Genomic DNA, 18,789 nt, shown 5'->3' with positions numbered 1-18,789 from the left:
CATATATGTGGGCTATGGGAACTTGCTAGCTATATGTATTTTATTTCACACCCTAGATAGCAATTCTTGTAGGTACAATCTTACATTTTATGAAGTCAAAGTTCCTAATGCCCAAGTGTTGAATCCATGATCTCAATCCTCACATATGATTATTTAAGTACTGGGAACTTGTATCATCAGAAAATATCATATTAAAGTGTATCAGAAAGGACTCAAATATCACATTAAAATGAATAGAAAAAATATGGACTAGTTCTACGAACATACGAGCAAATTCACTTTTTTGAGAGGCATGAACAGCATTTTCAGATGTTCTATTCTTTCCAAACCATTTTTATATTACTTTAAAAAGTTCACCAACCTACCAATGTACCACCTAATAAATAAACAAAGTATTAAAAAAAACTAAAAATGAACACTAAACTCTAGTTTTTTTTTTCTTTTCTTTTCTTTTCTTTTTTGCAATATTCTAAAAACCTTGTCCAATTCAAAAATATTATTGGATTAAAAATTACTGTTTCAACTAGTAGGTAACCTTAGCAAGAGTGCACGACATTATAAATATTTAATTATGATTTTAATTTTATTATGTAAAAAATATTATTATTTTAGTCTTATATTTAATTATAAAATATTGAATTCTAGTTTAAATTTAATAAATATAAATTTTCAAGTTTTACTTTTTATAAGGCTAATCTATATTAATAGAAAGCTAGATTTTAATGTGACTTAGTTAAAAATTTTCTGCCGATTTGTCTAAAATTGGACCAGTTTACCAATTTAATAGTTGAGCTATTAATTTGAGTAGTTCAAAATAATTTTTTGGACTTATGGGATTTAAAAATTGAATCGAACCGTTTTATAAATTGAATCAGGATGACGATCAAACCGGCCGGATCGACCTCGGTTTTAAATCATTGGTTTTTTGTATTCACACTCTTTTGAATTTTTTTAAAAATAGTTTATTAATTTTAGTGAAAATCAGAATCAAAATTTTCTTAAATTCATCAGTACATTCATCAAATTTAATATTTTTTTTCTCATTATTAATCAAAGAATTTAACAAAACTTAATTTGAGAATAGCCTTTAGTTGAGGGGTTTAACGTACATTTTCCCCGAGAAGAGTCAACGGAGGACCTTTTCCCGTTCCACACCTCTGAGGAAAGCTCAGACCCCCTCCCCTCCGACGACGACGAACCTCTCCCTCTTTCCCTCTTTCCCTCTTCTTCTTCTTCTTCTTCTTCTTCTTCTTCTCCAACAGCCAACTCCCCTAAACCCTAACCCTAGGGCGTCGACAGCACCTCCCTCCTCGACCGCCCAAAAAGTTCTCCGGCGATGGCGGCGGCGCCGGCCAGAGTGGACGGCCAGGAGAAGGTGATCGCGGCGGCGCAGCATATCGTGAAGAGCCTCGCCACGTCGAAGAACGCCGCAGACGACATGATGCGGATCCTCTCCGGCTTCGACCACCGCTTCTCCTCCTTCTCCCCCGACCTCTTCCCCCACACCCACTCCTCCTCCGCTGCTGCCGCTCCCATGGAGGAGGAAGAGGAGGAGGAGGAGGAGGAGCCCACCCCTGCTGCAGTAGTAGTAGAAGAGCGAGGAGGAGGAGGGGAACAGGGAGGAGAAGGGGAGGTCGCCTTTGACAGTGAGGACGCCGACGAGATCTTGGCGGCGGCGGCGGCGGCGGCGGAGAGGGTCGTGCTACGGTGGGAGTCCTCCGACGCGGAGTCGCTCATATGGGAGTCCCCCGACGACGCCGCCGAGTACCTCTCCGCCGTGGACGAGCTCATCGCCTTCGCCTCCTCCGCCTCCCTCGTACTCCGCGGGCTCGCCGAGTCCGCGCTCCAAACCGCCATGGCCCGCCTTGAGGACGAGTTCCGCCACCTCCTCATCCGCAACACCGTCCCCCTCGCCCCCGACGACCTCCACAGCTCCCTCCGCCGCCTCTCCCTCTCCTCCTTCCCCTCCGACGACGCCTCCTTCGCCGCCGCCGCCGCCGACGAGTTGGAGGGGTCGCCGGAGGAGGACCACTCCCACTCCCACAACGGCAGCCACAACAACATGGACGATCGCGGCCGCATCTCCCTCTCGGCCGATAGGATCTCCTCCAACCTCGTCAACTCCGACGCCGTGGCCGATCTGAGCGAGATCGCCGACCGCATGATCCGCGCCGGCTACGCCCCCGAGCTGTGCCAGGTCTACACCGCCGTCCGCCGCGACGCCCTCCTCGAATCCCTCGCCGTGCTCGGCGTCGACAAGCTCAGCATCGAGGAGGTCCAGCGGATCGACTGGACCACCCTCGACGGCAAGATGAAGCGCTGGATCCAGACCCTCCGCGTCGCCGTCAGGGGACTCCTCTCCGGCGAGCGCCGCATCTGCAACCAGGTCCTTGCCTCTGCCTCTGCCTCCGCCTCCGATCCTGATATCGTTGAGAACTGCTTCTCAGAGGCCACAAAGGGCTTGGTTCTCCAGCTCCTCAACTTCGGCGACGCCGTTGCGATCTGCCCCCGCACGTCGGAGAAGCTCTTCCGCATCCTCGGCATGTACGAGGCCCTTGCTGATGTTGCACCCGACCTTGACACACTCTTCACTGGTGACTCCAAAGCTCTAATTTCTGAAGAGGCCAAGGAGATCCTCCAACGGCTCGGTGAAGCCGTAAGGGGCACGATCATGGTGTTCGCCAATGCCATTAGGGGTGAGTCCTCGCGTAAGCCCATGCAGGCCGCTGAGACCCACCATCTAACACGTTATTCCATGAACTACATTGGATTGCTCGTAGAATATGCCGCCACACTCAATTCCCTTCTCGAGAATTTCGAAGGGGATGAAGGGGAGAGTTCAGAATCCGACCCGAATATGACCCCGGTAGGCCGCTGCGTTCTGAAGCTGATTACATTCCTGGAATCAAAAATTGAAGAAAAATCCAAACTTTATGAAGATGGAGGAATGCAGTATATATTCTTGATGAATAACACATACTATATAGTGCAAAAGGTTAGGGAATCTGAGCTGAGGACATTGTTGGGAGATAATTGGATCCGTAAACATCGTGGACTGATCCGACAGTATGAAACAAGCTATCTGAGAGCTTCATGGACAAGGGTGTTATCTTACCTTAGGGATGATGGATTGGGAGGGAGTGGCACAGGTAGAGCGGCTCTCAAAGAAAGGTTCAAGAATTTTAATTTGGCTATTGAGGAGATACACCGAGCTCAGGCGGCTTGGAAGGTTGCAGATCCTCAACTCCGTGAGGAGCTGCAGATTTCAGTGTCGGAGAAGGTGATTCCGGCTTACCGTGCTTTTGTGGGGAGGTTTAGGGGGCAGTTAGAGGGAGGGCGGAATTCAAATCGGTATATTAAGTACAATCCGGAGGATTTGGAGAGCCTCGTTGCAGAGTTGTTTGAAGGGTCGCAGGGTTTGCAGAGCAATCCGAGGAGAAGAAGTAATTAGTTCATTATTTGGATTGGTGGTCGCGGCAGTGTTGGATATTGGAGGTACTTCCACTCTGAATTTGTGTATGTTGGACTGTAAGCTTCGTAGTTTTTGGTTTTACTTTTCTTCCCTTCAATTGTTGTTTGTTTGCCTTTGTAAGAATACTCAATGCTTGTGACCTGGATGTATCATTTAAATTTATATAATAATGAGCATTTATTAATGGTTTCACTCCAGTTTATGCCAGTGCATCCTTTCTGGGAGCTTGAGAGTGGAGATAATGAAATAGGAAACAAAAGAGAGAAACATAGAGAAACAAAAGAATAAAAATTGACGCAATTTACATGACTTATAGTTTAATTACAGACTCAATTTGTTTGATCCAGGCACAAATTAGGCTTAGTAGAGTCAAACTGATTCTATTGTATGAAATCACTCTAATTAGAGTTTTCGTTTTTAACTTGAACAAGATCCTCCTGATCAAACTGAAGTTTGGATCGCATAAAAGAATCCAATATAAGGTTGCACAATATGTTATTGAAATGGTATGAATTTAGTTCTTTTACTCTTCCGACCACTTGTGCGGTATTGAAAGTTGAAATATTAACTACAGTATCAATCTAAGTAAAGAGAAGCTAGGTTTTTGTAGAAAATAACAATTAAGATTGAGAATAACAGTTCATATAGATAGAGGCTTTTATGTTTCATTGAGAATAACCGTCCTGTTACTTGCCATCAGTAATGGTTGAAATTGCAAACCTGCATAGTGATTGAGGGTTTCCCCAACCTCAGAATCAGCAGAGTACCATTATTATGTATTTGATATTTTATTGGACTTTTGCTGTACGTTACGTTCATTTAGTATATCAAATCTTATGCTAGTATGCATTCTAGAACTAGCACTGCGAAGAGAAAGGTTGATGCCGAATTAATACCATTTATGCTACTTTCCAATATTGGGATTAAGCTGGTCACTGAAGTAGGCATAATATTAAGCTGGTCACTGACGTAGGCATAATATTAAGCTGGTCACTGAAGTAGGCATAATCTTTCAATCCAACGGTCCAAGCCCAACTCGGGAATGTTCTGTGAGGCTGGAAACTTTCCTAGAATAATACTTTCTGTAAGTTGTATGCCCTCTTGAATTTGTGCAGTCAGTTATTAATATACCAAACAAGTAAAAATCTCTCACATTTTATGCCGTCTTATGCAGAATGTATTATATGATATAGCTAAGGATGGAGTGTACTTAAGCATTTGCATATGTGGTTGTGTAAAATTCACGTCAACTATGCAAGATAGTGCATTTTTTTGTCTGGAATTTTTTTTTTTTATTAGATTGTTAAGACATTAACCTATGTTTATGCTAACTTGTGTAAATGCAGAGTAGCAGAAAAATACACTGTACTGGTATGATATGATGATAACATTTGGAGTGGTAGACCAAGTAATTATGTGACACCGTTTTTTGATTTAGAGGACTTGAATGGGGTTTGGATTTAGGCTCTTAGAGCTTTACATTAACCTGTTAGAATGAAATTGATAACATGGTATTTCACATGACAGGAAAGGATATTTTCTAGTCCTCATTTATGGGTATGTACTTCAAAGCTCAACTTAGTGGGTTGAATCGACAATCTTTGAGACAAACAATTGGCAAATCTTTGAAATTAGCAATTTAATCATCACTTGTGCATTTGAATCTTGTTCTCACTAGCAGTTACTTCAGTAGCTTCTCATGTTTTTCTACTTTTCACAAGCCATCTAGTTCTGGTAGCTCTTTGTGCAACTGTTTGCATTTATGCTTTCTTTCAAGTACAAATAGCAAATATTTTAGAACGGGAGAAAACCAACATCTGAATAAGTTTTTCATATTCTTTCGTATTCTTTCTCGCAGATTTTCTTGTAGAGAGTATCGTACACTAGTTTATTCTAGGGGGCACTAATTTTTTATTTACTACTTTGCTGCATTTAGTACTTGGTGAAAAGTTTGGTAATAGTACTGTGTGCTATACTAAACTAATTAAGTTTGGTGCTTTCTCTATAGGTTTATTCTTAACCATTAACCATCATTGTGAATGTTGTTACAAACTCTTGGAGTATTTCATTTATTTGTTCATTTTTAATTTGACTGATAAAAGCCTCTAAGATGTTGGACTGCTATACAAAGATATTGGCGGACCTTTGTGGAGGATCCAGGTGAATGATGATTCTGTCAAAGGACACAACATGGTATTGATACATATTGGAACTTGGTGTGTAGTGACAATACTAGAGAAACTGCAAGAGTTTCTGTTTGGTTCTGAACCTTCCAATTGTTACAATTTGCTCCCTATCTTTTTCATTTCATTGCGTTCTGATCATTTCATTAGATTTCTTGGTTAAATTTGAAGGTAAGTTTGCGATGAAATTCGAAGTTTTGAGACCCAATTGCAAGCAATTGAAAGGTTGGGACTTGGGGACTGGACTGAAACCACGGTGCAGGTGAACAAGCACGGTTTAAAATCTGAACAAGGAGAGGAGCTTATAGTGTCAGATTTGAAGAGAGAGATAGTGTGATGGGTTATTTCATTAGAACTTGCACGTTATTTGTGAATTCTAAATTCCTGCTAATTTTGTTTTTGTTATGGATATATCGAACTCCGAAAATTTCTCTGTGAATACCCCCACTTGTTTGCATAAATGTTTTTGATTGTTCTGAAATTTGTCTTATCTATTTTAATCAAAAGGATGGTCTATATAAATGAAGCAACTATTTCTCTGTAGTTGCTACCCCTTTTCCTTTTTATTCATTTTTCCATTGTAAGTGTTTAATTGATCGCGAGCTCTGCTTCACAGCAATTTCATTCTTGCAGAAAATCAACCAACCATTACGAAATGTTCTTTGATGCCTCTTTCTCATTAAGCAAGCTACGTGTAAGCAGGATTGAATTGTTAAGCCAAACAACATAATAAGCCTATTTTGCAACGCCGTAGCGCGTTGGACATAGTCCTGTTCGATGAAGCATCATCTTAGTAATGACTTAAATCGCAGAATCATTCCAAAAGTTTTCATACAATTTCTCTCTACAGTAGAAGTTTGAATCTTAGTTTGGTATTGAACCCTATCTGATACTATTAGATAAAATGGAGTTAGGGTATAAGCAAATAGGAATATACTTCTGTGTTCTTCGGTGGGACCGCAGAAAATATATCATAACCAACTCATCGCGATATACAGAATGTATTTTTCTATCCTATTTTCTCACTTCATGTAACGCAATATTTTCGCAATTCCAAATGAAGCTTAAGATTTAAATCGCAGCTTCTGCTTTTTTCTAAGGCGGAGAAATATGAAGTTTTCAAGCATCAAGCCCAAGCCCAAGCCAATTACGAAGGCCATGTTGGATTGGGCTGGTCCAAATAAAAGGCTCCACCCAAAACCTTTTGGGCCTTCCATGAAAGGCTCAGCTATAGGGTCGGTCCATGGTCGGCGTGGTACAGCCGGCCCAGCTAATATTTCCTCGGTTCTCTCGGTTCGGAGGACACGAGTAAAGGCGAACTCATCTTAAAACGCCAAACCCCGTCCGTTCCGATCGAGAGGCACGAGAAAAATAGGGGGAAAAAAAGGTGGAAAAAGAAAAAAAAAATGCCGGGACTACGAGCACCCTCCGATTATTCTCAGGAGCCTCCTCGCCACCCCTCTCTCAAGATCAATTCCAAGGTGATCGTCGATCCCCTTCAAAATGAAATCCATAACGTATCATATCTTATGCTTGTTCCCCAATATATATATATATATATACATTTTTTAAACTATAACATCATTAGATAGGTTTGAATCGGATCAGAAACGAAAGAAATAAGGATCATCTTGAGATTTCATTATTTTTTTAAAAAAACGTAACAATTTTTTTAACCCGTTTATAGCTTGTAATAGTTAGTGTTTTGTGATGCCTTTGAGTGGAACTTATTGAATGCTTCTTCAGTTATTGATTAATGTCGATGGAAATGTTTTTCTATGGGCTAAATATTGTGGATACTCCCTCCTTAAACTGTGCATATATATTAATCCCCCTATTAAGATTTTTTTTAATTATTATTATAGTAAAATATCATTTGATTTAACTGTTTTTATTAGTAAGTTACAAAACATTCCGTTTAATCAAGGAATTTTTTATCATTATGTCTAAGAAAGCAATTTTGTAGTTTGCAAAGTTATAGAAGATAAAAAGTCCTTTTTCCCCTCTAAATGATGTTTCTCAACGACATGGTAATAGTGCTCAACCCTTTTATTTCTCTAGTTTAGAATGCTTAAACATATTTGTTCATAAGTGTGCCAATAGAATGTAACCTCTGTGTTCTATTAATATCGGCTTTCTATGTTATTGCATGGTTCTTCATAGTTAGATTATTGAACTATCATGTAATTTTCCTCAGAAGTTACCGTATGTTGGACTTCTTAGTCATTTTGGAAGAAAACAAAATGAGATATGAATTATTTTGCATGAAATCTGCTGCAGGAGCCATTTAATGCTGAGCCTCCACGTGCAGCTCTTATTTCATCCTATATCACTTCCGTGGATTACTTTTACAAGAGAAACCATGGGCCGATTCCAATAGTTGATGACATCGAGAGGTTCCACCTTTTTCTCCTGATTGTTCAAGTCTTCTATAAACTTAAGCTTAATTGGCCTGCCTGGAGCTTACATACAGCTGTTGGTTGACGAGAGCTGTTCAAACTAAACAGATTTTTGCTGCGGCAGAGCAGAAACTTCAAACTGGAGTTTCTGCTTTTAACTGCAGCAAAGGCACAAAGCTTTTTATTAGCCAAACACCTGCTCTTTTCTTCTCGGAGCAGAGAAGCTGTTCCAAAAGCCAAGCACGCACTTACTCCAGGGACCTGTGGACTGAACTGTTATTACTAATTGGCATGACAGATATTGTCTTACAATAGGTGGTTTGGTCGAAAAGCCTATACAACTTTCTATGGCTGAAATCAGGTAATGCTTGATACGATTACCTAGGCTAAAGTTATGCCGTATTTATCACTAATTAATCAGAGAGTTGCAATCTGCAGGAAACTCCCAAAATATAATGTTACTGCCACTTTGCAGGCAAGTTGCAAGGAGTAATTTTTTTACCCTCTTTTTTAGATATTTTCTGGGCTTTAGTGGTTTTTATTGGGCTTGTGAAGGCTAAATTGTTGATCTGAAGAAGAAATGGTAAATTGCAGTGTGCAGGTAACAGACGGACAGCTATGAGTAAAGCACGGAAAGTGAGAGGTGTCGGTTGGGATGTTGCTGCTCTTGGAAATGGTATGTTTGTTTCTCTCGCGTCTAGATCTTGTTACAAAGTCTGAGTAAGTTCTTTCATTGCTGCATTTTAAACGAAAGCCAATTTGGTGATTTTGGAGACTAGTGTTCTACTAAATAATGCATCAATTTATGGGCTTCTTGCAAGAATTATCATTTTCTCTCTCTCGTTGGCCTATGACGAAGGACCTTTCATCCCATCTCTTGCAATATTACTGTAAATCCACGTCATCTTTTCGTTTGGTCTTTGATTATTGATTAGTTTAATTTGTCGTCAAACATCTAACAGTGATTGCATTATCTTATTTTATTTTTCAGCAACTTGGGGAGGAGCGAGATTAGTAGACATCCTCGAGCTAGTTGGGGTATCCAAACAAAGTTCAGTCACATCATTAGGAGGCAGGCATGTTGAGTTTACCAGTGTCGACAGGTGCAAAGTGAGTACTTGGATCCTTATTACTAAAGCTGTTAGTTGTATGTTTACTCTGCCTTCTTATCTTTTTCTAAGGAATCTACTTTTGACCTATCTCTCTTGATTTCCTTTGGCTTTCTGTCTCCTTATTTATTAGGAGGAGAAGGGTGGCCCTTATAAGGCATCAATTCCCCTACGGCAGGCCACAAATCCAGAAGCTGATGTCTTACTTGCATATGAAATGAATGGGGAGGTAATAAGCATCCAGAATTCCTGATTTCATCATACCACAGTATTTCAACTTGATGGAAATTCTAAACTCGTAATATGGTTGTAATTCTTCTTTGTGTATAATTGCTATTTGTTTACCATCCTTCTGTGCATAAGACTTTAAATTTTCTATTTGAGAGTCTTTGCAGATGATACGTAACCCTTGTGCTTATTTTTGCTGTTTCAATATTGATAGTTTGGACATAGTTTTTGTTCCTTTGTACAACCTCCATCGGTATTTTGGTAATACTTAGTCCTTTATATGACCTCGTTGCTTTGTATTTTTTTTCCTATATCCTCGTGAAAAATAGTAGCTAGACGATTGTGTAGCGTTTTAGCAGTAGATTGACTCTTACTTAGACATATATTTACTAAATGTAGGTACACATTCAAATGCAGGCAGGGGCACCTATATCTATCAAAATATTGATAGCATATGAAGCACTATTTTAGCTAAATATATGATAAGATTCCCAATTTGAAAATGTATGTTGATCATCATACTTTGTACTGGTCACAACTCCTATAAACTAAACTTTGTGGCATCTTGAGAATTCTAGAGCTTGAATCATTGCAAAATCATTTATCGGACTGTTACCTCAGTCCATTTTTTGGATGCATTCAATTAATAAAGCCAAGCACATGTAAATCAATGAAATTTTTATTCATAGAGAGCATAAATATTTGAAGTCGTAGAGAATCATTTTTGATGGTTTTTGGTTGATTTTTTTTTTTGTTAATTATAACTTTTGCTGAAGATTTAGGTTTCTTTTGTTGTTCAATTGATTTCTTTGTCTATATTATTTTCTTATTAAGTTGTGGAAATGACAAATTTATCTTGTGTATTCTCTTTCTTGGAATAATTACCTATTTAATTACATTATTACCTTCTTTATCTCTATTTACACAATCATATGTTGTTGTACTCTCTTTCTTTCCACGCATGAAGAAGGTTGTTCACTAATTGATCTGCATAGTCTCTTTTGCTCCCACAATCTATATTGTTATTTTACTTGGTGTTATTGGGAATCATGCACTACAAGAATTTTTCTAATCAAAATCTCTTGTCAATGTCTAGATTCTAAACCGCGATCATGGTTACCCTTTACGTGCGGTTGTTCCTGGTGTCATTGGTGCACGCTCTGTTAAATGGTTGGATAGCATTGAGATAAAAGAAGAAGAATGCCAGGTCTTCTAAAAGTTTGGATTCCTCTCTATTAAATTTTAGTGCCCAAAACAGAAGTTTCTGACCCTCTCTTTTTCGAACCAGGGGTTTTTTATGCAGAAGGATTACAAAATGTTTCCACCTTCAGTCGATTGGGACAACATTGACTGGTCAACTAGGAAGCCACAGATGGACTTCCCTGTGCAGGTAATTACAGATTGATGCACACATTTTTGTACTCGAGTGTTCGTAGTTTGTATCCATAAAATTAAAAATAAAACACGGATACAGATTTGAAATAACCATCAAAGTGGAACGTAAGTAATCACACAGAAGTGTGTTGTTGTAAAGTTAGTGAATCAATGCTTTTGGTGCTTTGATTACACCTTATCATTCCTATTTGATTAACATATCCTGATTACGTGTTATGCCTGGAAACTCTTCTCTTCCTATTAGTAATCTTGGTGATGAGGTCCAAGCAGCAAAGCATGACTATTGAAGTTTTGAGAGTAATGATAAGTATTGTCCTTCTGATTTGAATGTGACAGTGGTGAAGATTTTAGTTTTTATTAGTTAAGCATGAATATTACCCAGGTTCTTATTAGTCATTGATTTTTTTTATTTATGAAATTTGTATTTGGCGTGTCTGACTATGTTAAAGTAATAAGTTTCAGCTGATCTTTTCCAATCTTTTTTTTTTTTCCGAACAGTCTGCTATTTGTTCTTTGGAGGATGTAGATGTTGTCAGACAAGGAAAGGTCAGTAATATCTCTTGTATAGATATACTATCATAATTCTTTTTAATGTAAAAAATGATATAACCTGCACTGGAAAATAAGGATGATATGCTACTTCTTTGATAAGCTCTTCAATTGCAGATTAAGGTTGCTGGTTATGCACTGTCTGGTGGTGGCCGTGGGATTGAGAGAGTGGATATTTCTGTGGATGGGGGTAAAACCTGGGTGGAAGCTCAGAGATACCAGAAAACCAATGTGCTGTATGCATCCGATGATATGAACAGTGATAAGTGGGCGTGGGTTCTTTTTGAGGCTGTGGCTGACATACCAGAAGATGCTGAGATCATTGCCAAAGCGGTATGTTTGCAATTTTCTCTCACGTTGTGTGTAGTTTCAGTTTTAGCTGCAATGTTTGTTTACCTACTTTACTGTCACTCATCATGGACAGGTTGACTCAGCTGCAAATGTCCAACCTCAAAATGTCGACGAAGTATGGAACCTGAGAGGAATACTAAACACCTCATGGCACCGCGTTCAAGTGCGCAATGCTTCGCGTGTAGTAGCCAACTCTAGTCTCTGAACGGAGATATATATCTGAAGAGCCCTAATAACGAGTAAGCAATAAATAAGGCTAATCTCATCTTTTGAAGTATTAGAGTATCAAGATTGTGCTTATTGTACCTGTGATTTGATGCATGTTGTACCAAGGAGAAGTAATGCAGGTTCACTACCCTGGTAGGAACCAACTTGTTTCAACTCGTTCCAATTAAAGCGTGAATTAGTCTTGGGTCTGAATTTTGCATCAGGTAAATTGCAAAACCGTTGCCTTGGACTAGCATTTCTGACAATCATCGGATGGTTGTTAATTGCACAATTACTCCCCAACTTTTATCCCAATTCATTTTGGCCCCCAACCATTTAATGTTTGCAATCTAGTTCCGAAAGCTTAGTATTTGTTTCAATAAAGTCTCTACCGCTTAAAAGCTTGTTATATTTGACGACGTGACGAACTCTATTCAGTCCTTTAGTGTTGATTTGAGTATTTATTAGAGTTAACATACGATTTATTTAGAGTATTTTAATTGTTTTTCTCTCTAAAGAAGTTGAAGGTTGTTGGGGCCTCTTAATCTGTCGCAGCACCCTGTTTGTCCCGGTGGTAGAGAAAAGAAAAAGGGATGACATCATTTGTTTCCTTCCGTCCGCCCTTAATTACGAAGAAGCTCTCCAAAAGTTTTTAATTTTGAAACACTCCTTTAATTAATAGAAATTATTAGAAATACCTATATTGCTAACATTATTGTAAAAAATGTGACTACATACTTATTTTACCCTGGGTTGAGGTAGGCTACTATGAATAGTATGTGAACAGTATTTAGCACTAAGGGGTGCTGGACTACTACGAAGAGGCCGTTTGGTTGCATGTAGTTGTAACTGCATGCATATGCGAATTCGGTGTTTGGTTTGATGTATTTAACTTCAACTGCTGCAGTAGGAACTACAGAAGAAAATTCAACTGTAGCTGTTCGAACTACGCCCAAATTAGTCGTAGTTTCAACTGCAGCAGTTGAAGAGAGTAACTTTACATAAAAGGTATGGTTATATGCTCAATTATTTTTTAAATAGAATTTTTTTTTTTTTCTTTACATTGGAGTTAATTTCAGCATCATATATATAAAATGATAAAATTTTAAAAATTATTTATCTACTGCATACAATCAAACAAATTATTTATACTTGTAATGCTTTCTACTACATTCAATCAAACATGATGCATATAGTTATAATTACTGCATTTTCAACGGTATGCATTTCTAACTATATTGCATTTATAATTACATCTAATCAGACGCCCCGAATAGTATGTGAATAGTATTTAGCACCAAGGGGTTAACTTAGGCATTTATTAGTGGTTAAAATGAATGATAATGAATGAGTTTAACTAATTTTGGCTCCTCTACTAGTTTGGGCCAATACATTATTAGAGAGCTAGTGAGCTGGATAGTTACACAAATAAAATCATTAATTGGATTACATGAAGACAATTATACACTTGCATTAATTTTCTACTCACACCGACAATAATTGAGAAAAAACACGCAAGTAGCTTCTAAGTCGCACAGGAGAATCACTAAAAGGAAACACACAACTAGCCCAGTAGATCAGAGAAACTACTATCTTGTATATATATAGTCCGGCTACTATCCTATTAATAGAATTGAGACCATTGTCCTATCAAGTCGTTTGTATTATTGGAACTTCAAATTGATAATCGGCACCATTGAAATTGATCTACACAATTAGAATGTTTAGAAACCAAATTTTGTAATATTTAAAAATCATTATCAAGTTCATCTTAAGAGTTCAAAAATGAACGATCATAAATAAATAACTTTCTTAAAATAAAGATTAGACTTTCTCAATTCATAATCAGAGTTATCAAATATTATCTAAATAGTATAAAAAATTTTCTATCAAAAATTCAAGCAATTTGGATTGTNGCTCTACACCGTTAAACAAGCAAACGGCTCATATAGGCCGTCAAAAATTATCGATTTTACAACACTTTGATCACCATGTAAATAATTTTTAAAACTTATGAAATTTAATTTATAGATATTTCAAATATTCTAGATCAACTTCAACGGCTCCGATCATCGATTCGGAATCTCTATCATCAAAAATAATTTGATAGGACAAATGCTTCAATCCTATTAATAGGATAGTAGCCCTAACCTCTCTCTCTCTCTCTCTCTCTCTCTCTCTCTCTCTCTCTCTCTCTCTCTATATATATATATATATATATATATATATGGAAGGAACGTACGTAAGGGAAGAAATCGGAGTTCTTGGACGCTACCGCCTCAAGTTTATGATATCGGAGTTCTTGCAAAGGAGTGGGCCGATTTTTGTAGGACTGGTCGAGGTTGATGGCATTTTTCATTTCGCCCTAAGTTTGGTTGTTTCTATTTCCTTTACCTTGATGTTCTTACTAGTTTTTATTTTTACTTTTATTTTTACTTTCTGATGCTTTTTTTTTTTCGAGACCGTGGCTGCCTCACTCGTAGCTGAGTTGACCCACCTAATGAATGAGCACGTAACGTGCTATCCCTTTCTCAGACGAACCTAAGGGAAGAAATGTGGACGTCGAAAGTTTAAGGGAAGTTCTGCAGACGTCGTCCTCCCATTCTATTCTTTCCCACCATGTTTCGTCACCTCTAATAAACTTCAAGTTTTTGGGGATGGTATCGGCGCGGAAAGGCAGCTTCGTAAGCCTCCCGCACATTATAACCACAAATTGTTCCAAACATGGAAAGGTGTATGCAGGATCACACACACATTGCAGCGCCGGCAGGTTGATCAAACTTATCCTTTTGAGGGAAGGGAAGGTAGGCGCCGCCACGACTTCTCCTTTACCGTCATCGTTCTGTGTACTAGAAATGAGCTGTGTCACGCTTCGGCACGAGCGCATAACTAGTATGCGAAGGCACGGGAGATACAAGATCCAAGAAACATCCTTCAGGCTGTTGCAATACCTGAAATCCAAAGTACAGAGCCTCGGAAAAACTTCCCTGGCTACCAATCGGTCCAACACAATGTTCAATCTATGCATCGCGTCGAATGATAGCTTCTCCAGATTGTGAAAACACGGGTTGCGATACGAACGGGCGTCGTCGAATACTATCTCCTCTAAAGTGGTGCTGCCGGCAATCTCCAGATCGAACAAGCTGTTCTGTATTCGAGAGCTGCCGAGAGGAGTGGCCAACAAGGGAAGAGTCGTTTGCTCGAAGTGAAATATGTTGAGGGACCGAATTCGCGTCCTCCGTAACTCATCGAGCCGATTCAACTGGTTCACATCCTTCACACTGATCTCTAGAGCCTTCAGGTTATTGAGCGCCTCCAACTCTTCGAATAGCCACGGCAAATACTCCACCGCGCCGGACAGGAATCCGCGCAAGTCCAGCATCTGAAGCGCCTCGAGTTCGCGTATAACACCCGCAGGAATTATCCGGACGTTGCTTTCACGCAGAATCAAGTACTCGAGGCTAGTCAGAAGTTTAAGCTCCGCAGGCAATTCGCGGATTAGATTGAACGACAAGTTGAGGTATCGAAGGGTGGTCAGCCGACATATATTTTCCGGGAAACCGTTGAGTTTATTGTGAGACAAATCTAGGTACGCGAGTGCCGCGAGGGAGGGAGAAGCCGCGAGCGAAATTTTGCGTAGCCGATTACCTTGCAGCATCAAGGTTGTAAGTGCGGCGGGGGAGGAACTGCCGGGAGAGCCGTGAAATGCTTTGATCCTGTTATGCATTAACGACACGCAGTCGGTCTCGCCCCATACAATTCCCGTCCCTTGCGGCGGCGCCTCCGTCAACCCCAGTCCTGCCTTCACAAACCATTTCTTCTTCCTCTCCCCGCAGTTGCAAGCTATCCACAGTGCCATGTCGCGAATAACATCGTGAACCCTCACTCCGAAGCCGAGGTCGTCGTCGTTCAACAGGCATGCAGATCGCAGGCTAGCTATGAGATCGTATCCTATGTTATACGCACTCTGCATGTCGTCGAACCCGTCGATCACGCCCAACCCCAACAAACAGAGGATAAGATCATTTTTGGGGATGCAGAAATCCTCAGGCCACAAGGAACAGCACTGAAACAAGAGATTTGAGAAATTTTCTGTATATTATTCATCTAAATCCATTCTCTTATATAGAGAGAGGAAAAGCTTTACATGGAAGTACAGGATTATATCCTGTTATACAAAGAAATAAATAATACTATCCTAATAAGAAAGTAATATACATAGTAATATATATATATTATATNCAGGATAAGATCATTTTTGGGGATGCAGGAATCCTCCGGCCACAAGGAACAGCACAACAAACAATCTCTCAAGGCATCATTCCGTAGCCTATCGTAGCTAAACTTCAAGGTATGGAACAAGCTTTCTTCCTCTGCATCCGGATCGACCTCGTCGTGGCGCGCGTCCTGCAGCAGGTCGATGGCATGTCCCCATTCCCTCGAATCTTCCTTATCATACATGGCTCTTCCGACGGTGATGAGAGCGAGGGGCAAGCCGCCCAGCTTTCTGGCTACTTTTCTTGCGAGGGCTTCGACGGCAAGACTAGAGCCGATCGTGTCTTCGCCGACGGTCTCTCGGAAGAGAAGCCAAGCGTCGTCGCCGTCCAGACATTCCACTTTGATGCTGTTCCTCCTGCTTACACCCATCTGGCCGCAGACTTTCAAATATCTCGTTGTCAACACCACCTTTCTTTTAAGCTGCTCGCCCGCGGCCGAAGGCATCGGGACGCCGACGGCTCCCAGGTCGAGTCGTTCCCACAGATCGTCCAGCAGCAGGAGAAAATTCTTTTCGCGCAGAAAGTCTGAGATGATTCTGGCCTGGTCCTGCACGTTGTTTATCGCGGGCAAGTCGAGCGTATTCACAATCTCGCTTTGAATCCGTGCTACGGAGCACTCTCTAGACGCTGTGACGAAGATCACGACGTCGAAAGAAGTTTGGCGAGCGAACGAGTTGTTGATGAACTTGAGGAGGTGGGTCTTCCCCACCCCGCCCATGCCCCAGATTCCGACCATCTTCACCGCGTCATCGTTGATAAATTGGAGTGCCTGATCAAGATACCGGTATTCTATTCCCGCCGCCGGCGGGTTGTCAATCTCCAACTTGTCGTGCCTGTCAGAGTAACTTTCTTATAAGTTTGATCGATAAAATTTCTTTCAGGTAAAAAAATATATATGTATATAAAATTTGCATAGATAACTAATAAAAAAAAAAAAAAAATGCCAACAAGGGTGAGAAAATATGCGTGCTTAACATTAGACCATTTGTTTGCTCAATACGCAGCTACTAAAGTGTTGTTGAAATGTCTTCTTCCTAAGAAGAGCGTTATACTTCTGTATATCTCGGTTACTTATTTTGAGATATGAAATATTTGATGCCTACTAACCGTCTTTGAGCAAGTGGCAAAGGTTTGGTGGTTGGTACCCGAGATTTCAAGTTCGAATCCTAATTGATTCACATTTTCAGCTATATTTATTTCTAAATGAAATAAATAAAGCGGGTAACGTACTACCTATCTTAATCAAAAAAAAAAAAGTCATAAAACTTATGAAAAAGGGTTTAAATTTATTCTCACGAAGATTCATTTATTCTCATAAAGATTCAGTATTGAACTTGGAAACAATAACCAATCTATCTGTGTTAAAATTGAATCTACTAAAATCATTTCTTTTTGAAAAATGGAAACAACTACCCTTTAACCTTCTTCAATGAAGGTTCAAATTTAAGACTCTAGCATGTTACTTCGGCCTAGTACAGCGGTTTATATCCAAATTTACAGAATAGCAAGCTACATGCAAACTCACAAAATAAAAGAAAATCTCCCCATATTTTCGTTGGACTTTATGTTCCTTTCTTTTTTTACGCTAGATTACCCAAACATGGATATCGATTTCTTATTACATAAATGTTCAAGTACCGGATTAACCTATTAAAGTTGGTCTGGTCTCTACTAGGAGAGCTCGTGATACAGGCCCGATGCGAACGAACCCACAACTTCAATAGGTCGAACACAAACTTAAATGGTCCAGCCCAGCCCAGCCCATATAATATTTACTGGGCCAAGACCTTATATATGTTTGGTTGGATCAGGCCAAAATGGAAACTTTTCTAATATAAGAGAGCTCTAGGGCNTTCGTCGCAGTGCCGCCGGTTGTTCTGCGGCCGGACTGGATCCTCTCGTCTACATCCTTCCTCCTGGCGGCCAGCTCCGCGGCGACTTTCTCGAGCTCGTCCAAATTGTCCTCCGCTTTAAGAAGATACGCCAGATGCTCCGTGACGAGGCTCACCAGCGGCGAGATCGCCGCATCAACAACCTTACAGATGCAGTCCGCCATGCATATATCGATTTTGATAGTACAGAATCTATAGAATCTATAGATAGATAGATGGATAGAATTAATGCAGCAGTAGAAATTAAGAGAACGAAGAGACGAGGGGAGAGGGGAGGGATTGTATGAGAAAATGTTCCACAACTACATTGGGCTGGGTAATTAAGCAAATGGTCTATCTAAGCTACAATTATTTATTTACGCAACTTGGTACGATAATAATAGTATTATATCTGAGAAATTAATGTCTATTCTATTTTTTATTTGAGTAATGCTTCTATACTTTTTTTTGTTGGTTACCGTTCATTCACGTGTATTCAACGGTTCAGATTTAATTTTTTTTAAATTGTGACCTACAATAGCAGGTCACTTTAGGAAAGGTACCGGTTACCAGGTATCTTAAAAAAGAATATTTTTGTCTTTTAATACATAGACAATTTAGTCATTTTACATCTACTATATTTTCAAAATTTTTATTTTTTCTTTATTTCCTTTTTCTCTCTCTATCTTTCCTTTCATAATTTGGCATTTTATATAAGAAAAATTTCAAATGATTTGACAATATAATC

At 39.7% G+C, this 18,789-nt stretch overlaps 3 protein-coding genes across 5 annotated transcripts; 2 read left to right on the top strand and 1 right to left on the bottom strand.

Annotated features, from left to right (window-relative positions):
- Window positions 1,115-6,136, top strand: LOC109716163 (exocyst complex component EXO70B1-like). 2 transcript variants are annotated; one of them, XM_020241489.1, is made up of 2 exons: window positions 1,115-3,495; window positions 5,827-6,136. In XM_020241489.1, the coding sequence occupies exon 1, from the start codon at window positions 1,337-1,339 to the stop codon at window positions 3,449-3,451; it is 2,115 nt and encodes a 704-aa protein (XP_020097078.1). In that variant the 5' UTR covers window positions 1,115-1,336; the 3' UTR covers window positions 3,452-3,495; window positions 5,827-6,136. The 2 variants fall into 2 exon arrangements, with proteins under 2 accessions (XP_020097078.1, XP_020097085.1); XM_020241496.1 differs by lacking the exon at window positions 5,827-6,136 and having other exon boundaries at window positions 1,116-1,663; window positions 2,006-3,669.
- Window positions 6,979-12,149, top strand: LOC109721595 (sulfite oxidase-like). 2 transcript variants are annotated; one of them, XM_020249292.1, is made up of 12 exons: window positions 6,979-7,136; window positions 7,936-8,051; window positions 8,353-8,415; window positions 8,493-8,529; window positions 8,649-8,730; window positions 9,046-9,164; window positions 9,297-9,392; window positions 10,488-10,598; window positions 10,680-10,781; window positions 11,285-11,332; window positions 11,453-11,668; window positions 11,760-12,149. In XM_020249292.1, exons 1-12 carry the CDS (start codon window positions 7,062-7,064, stop codon window positions 11,889-11,891), a joined length of 1,197 nt encoding a protein of 398 aa, XP_020104881.1. In that variant the 5' UTR covers window positions 6,979-7,061; the 3' UTR covers window positions 11,892-12,149. The 2 variants fall into 2 exon arrangements, with proteins under 2 accessions (XP_020104881.1, XP_020104888.1); XM_020249299.1 differs by lacking the exons at window positions 6,979-7,136; window positions 7,936-8,051 and having other exon boundaries at window positions 8,351-8,415; window positions 8,493-8,543.
- LOC109726635 (probable disease resistance protein At1g61300) lies at window positions 14,391-18,226 on the bottom strand. The gene is made up of 4 exons (XM_020256397.1): window positions 17,996-18,226; window positions 17,809-17,885; window positions 16,141-17,003; window positions 14,391-15,985 (listed from the first exon to the last, which is right to left on the bottom strand). The coding sequence occupies exons 1-4, from the start codon at window positions 18,224-18,226 to the stop codon at window positions 14,391-14,393; spliced, it is 2,766 nt and encodes a 921-aa protein (XP_020111986.1).

The sequence above is a fragment of the Ananas comosus genome, linkage group 1 (genome assembly GCF_001540865.1).
Source record: "Ananas comosus cultivar F153 linkage group 1, ASM154086v1, whole genome shotgun sequence".
In the NCBI taxonomy this organism is placed as follows: Eukaryota; Viridiplantae; Streptophyta; class Magnoliopsida; order Poales; family Bromeliaceae; genus Ananas; species Ananas comosus.
Note: the sequence above shows the minus strand (reverse complement) of the source record. Positions and strands in the feature narration are given on the sequence as shown.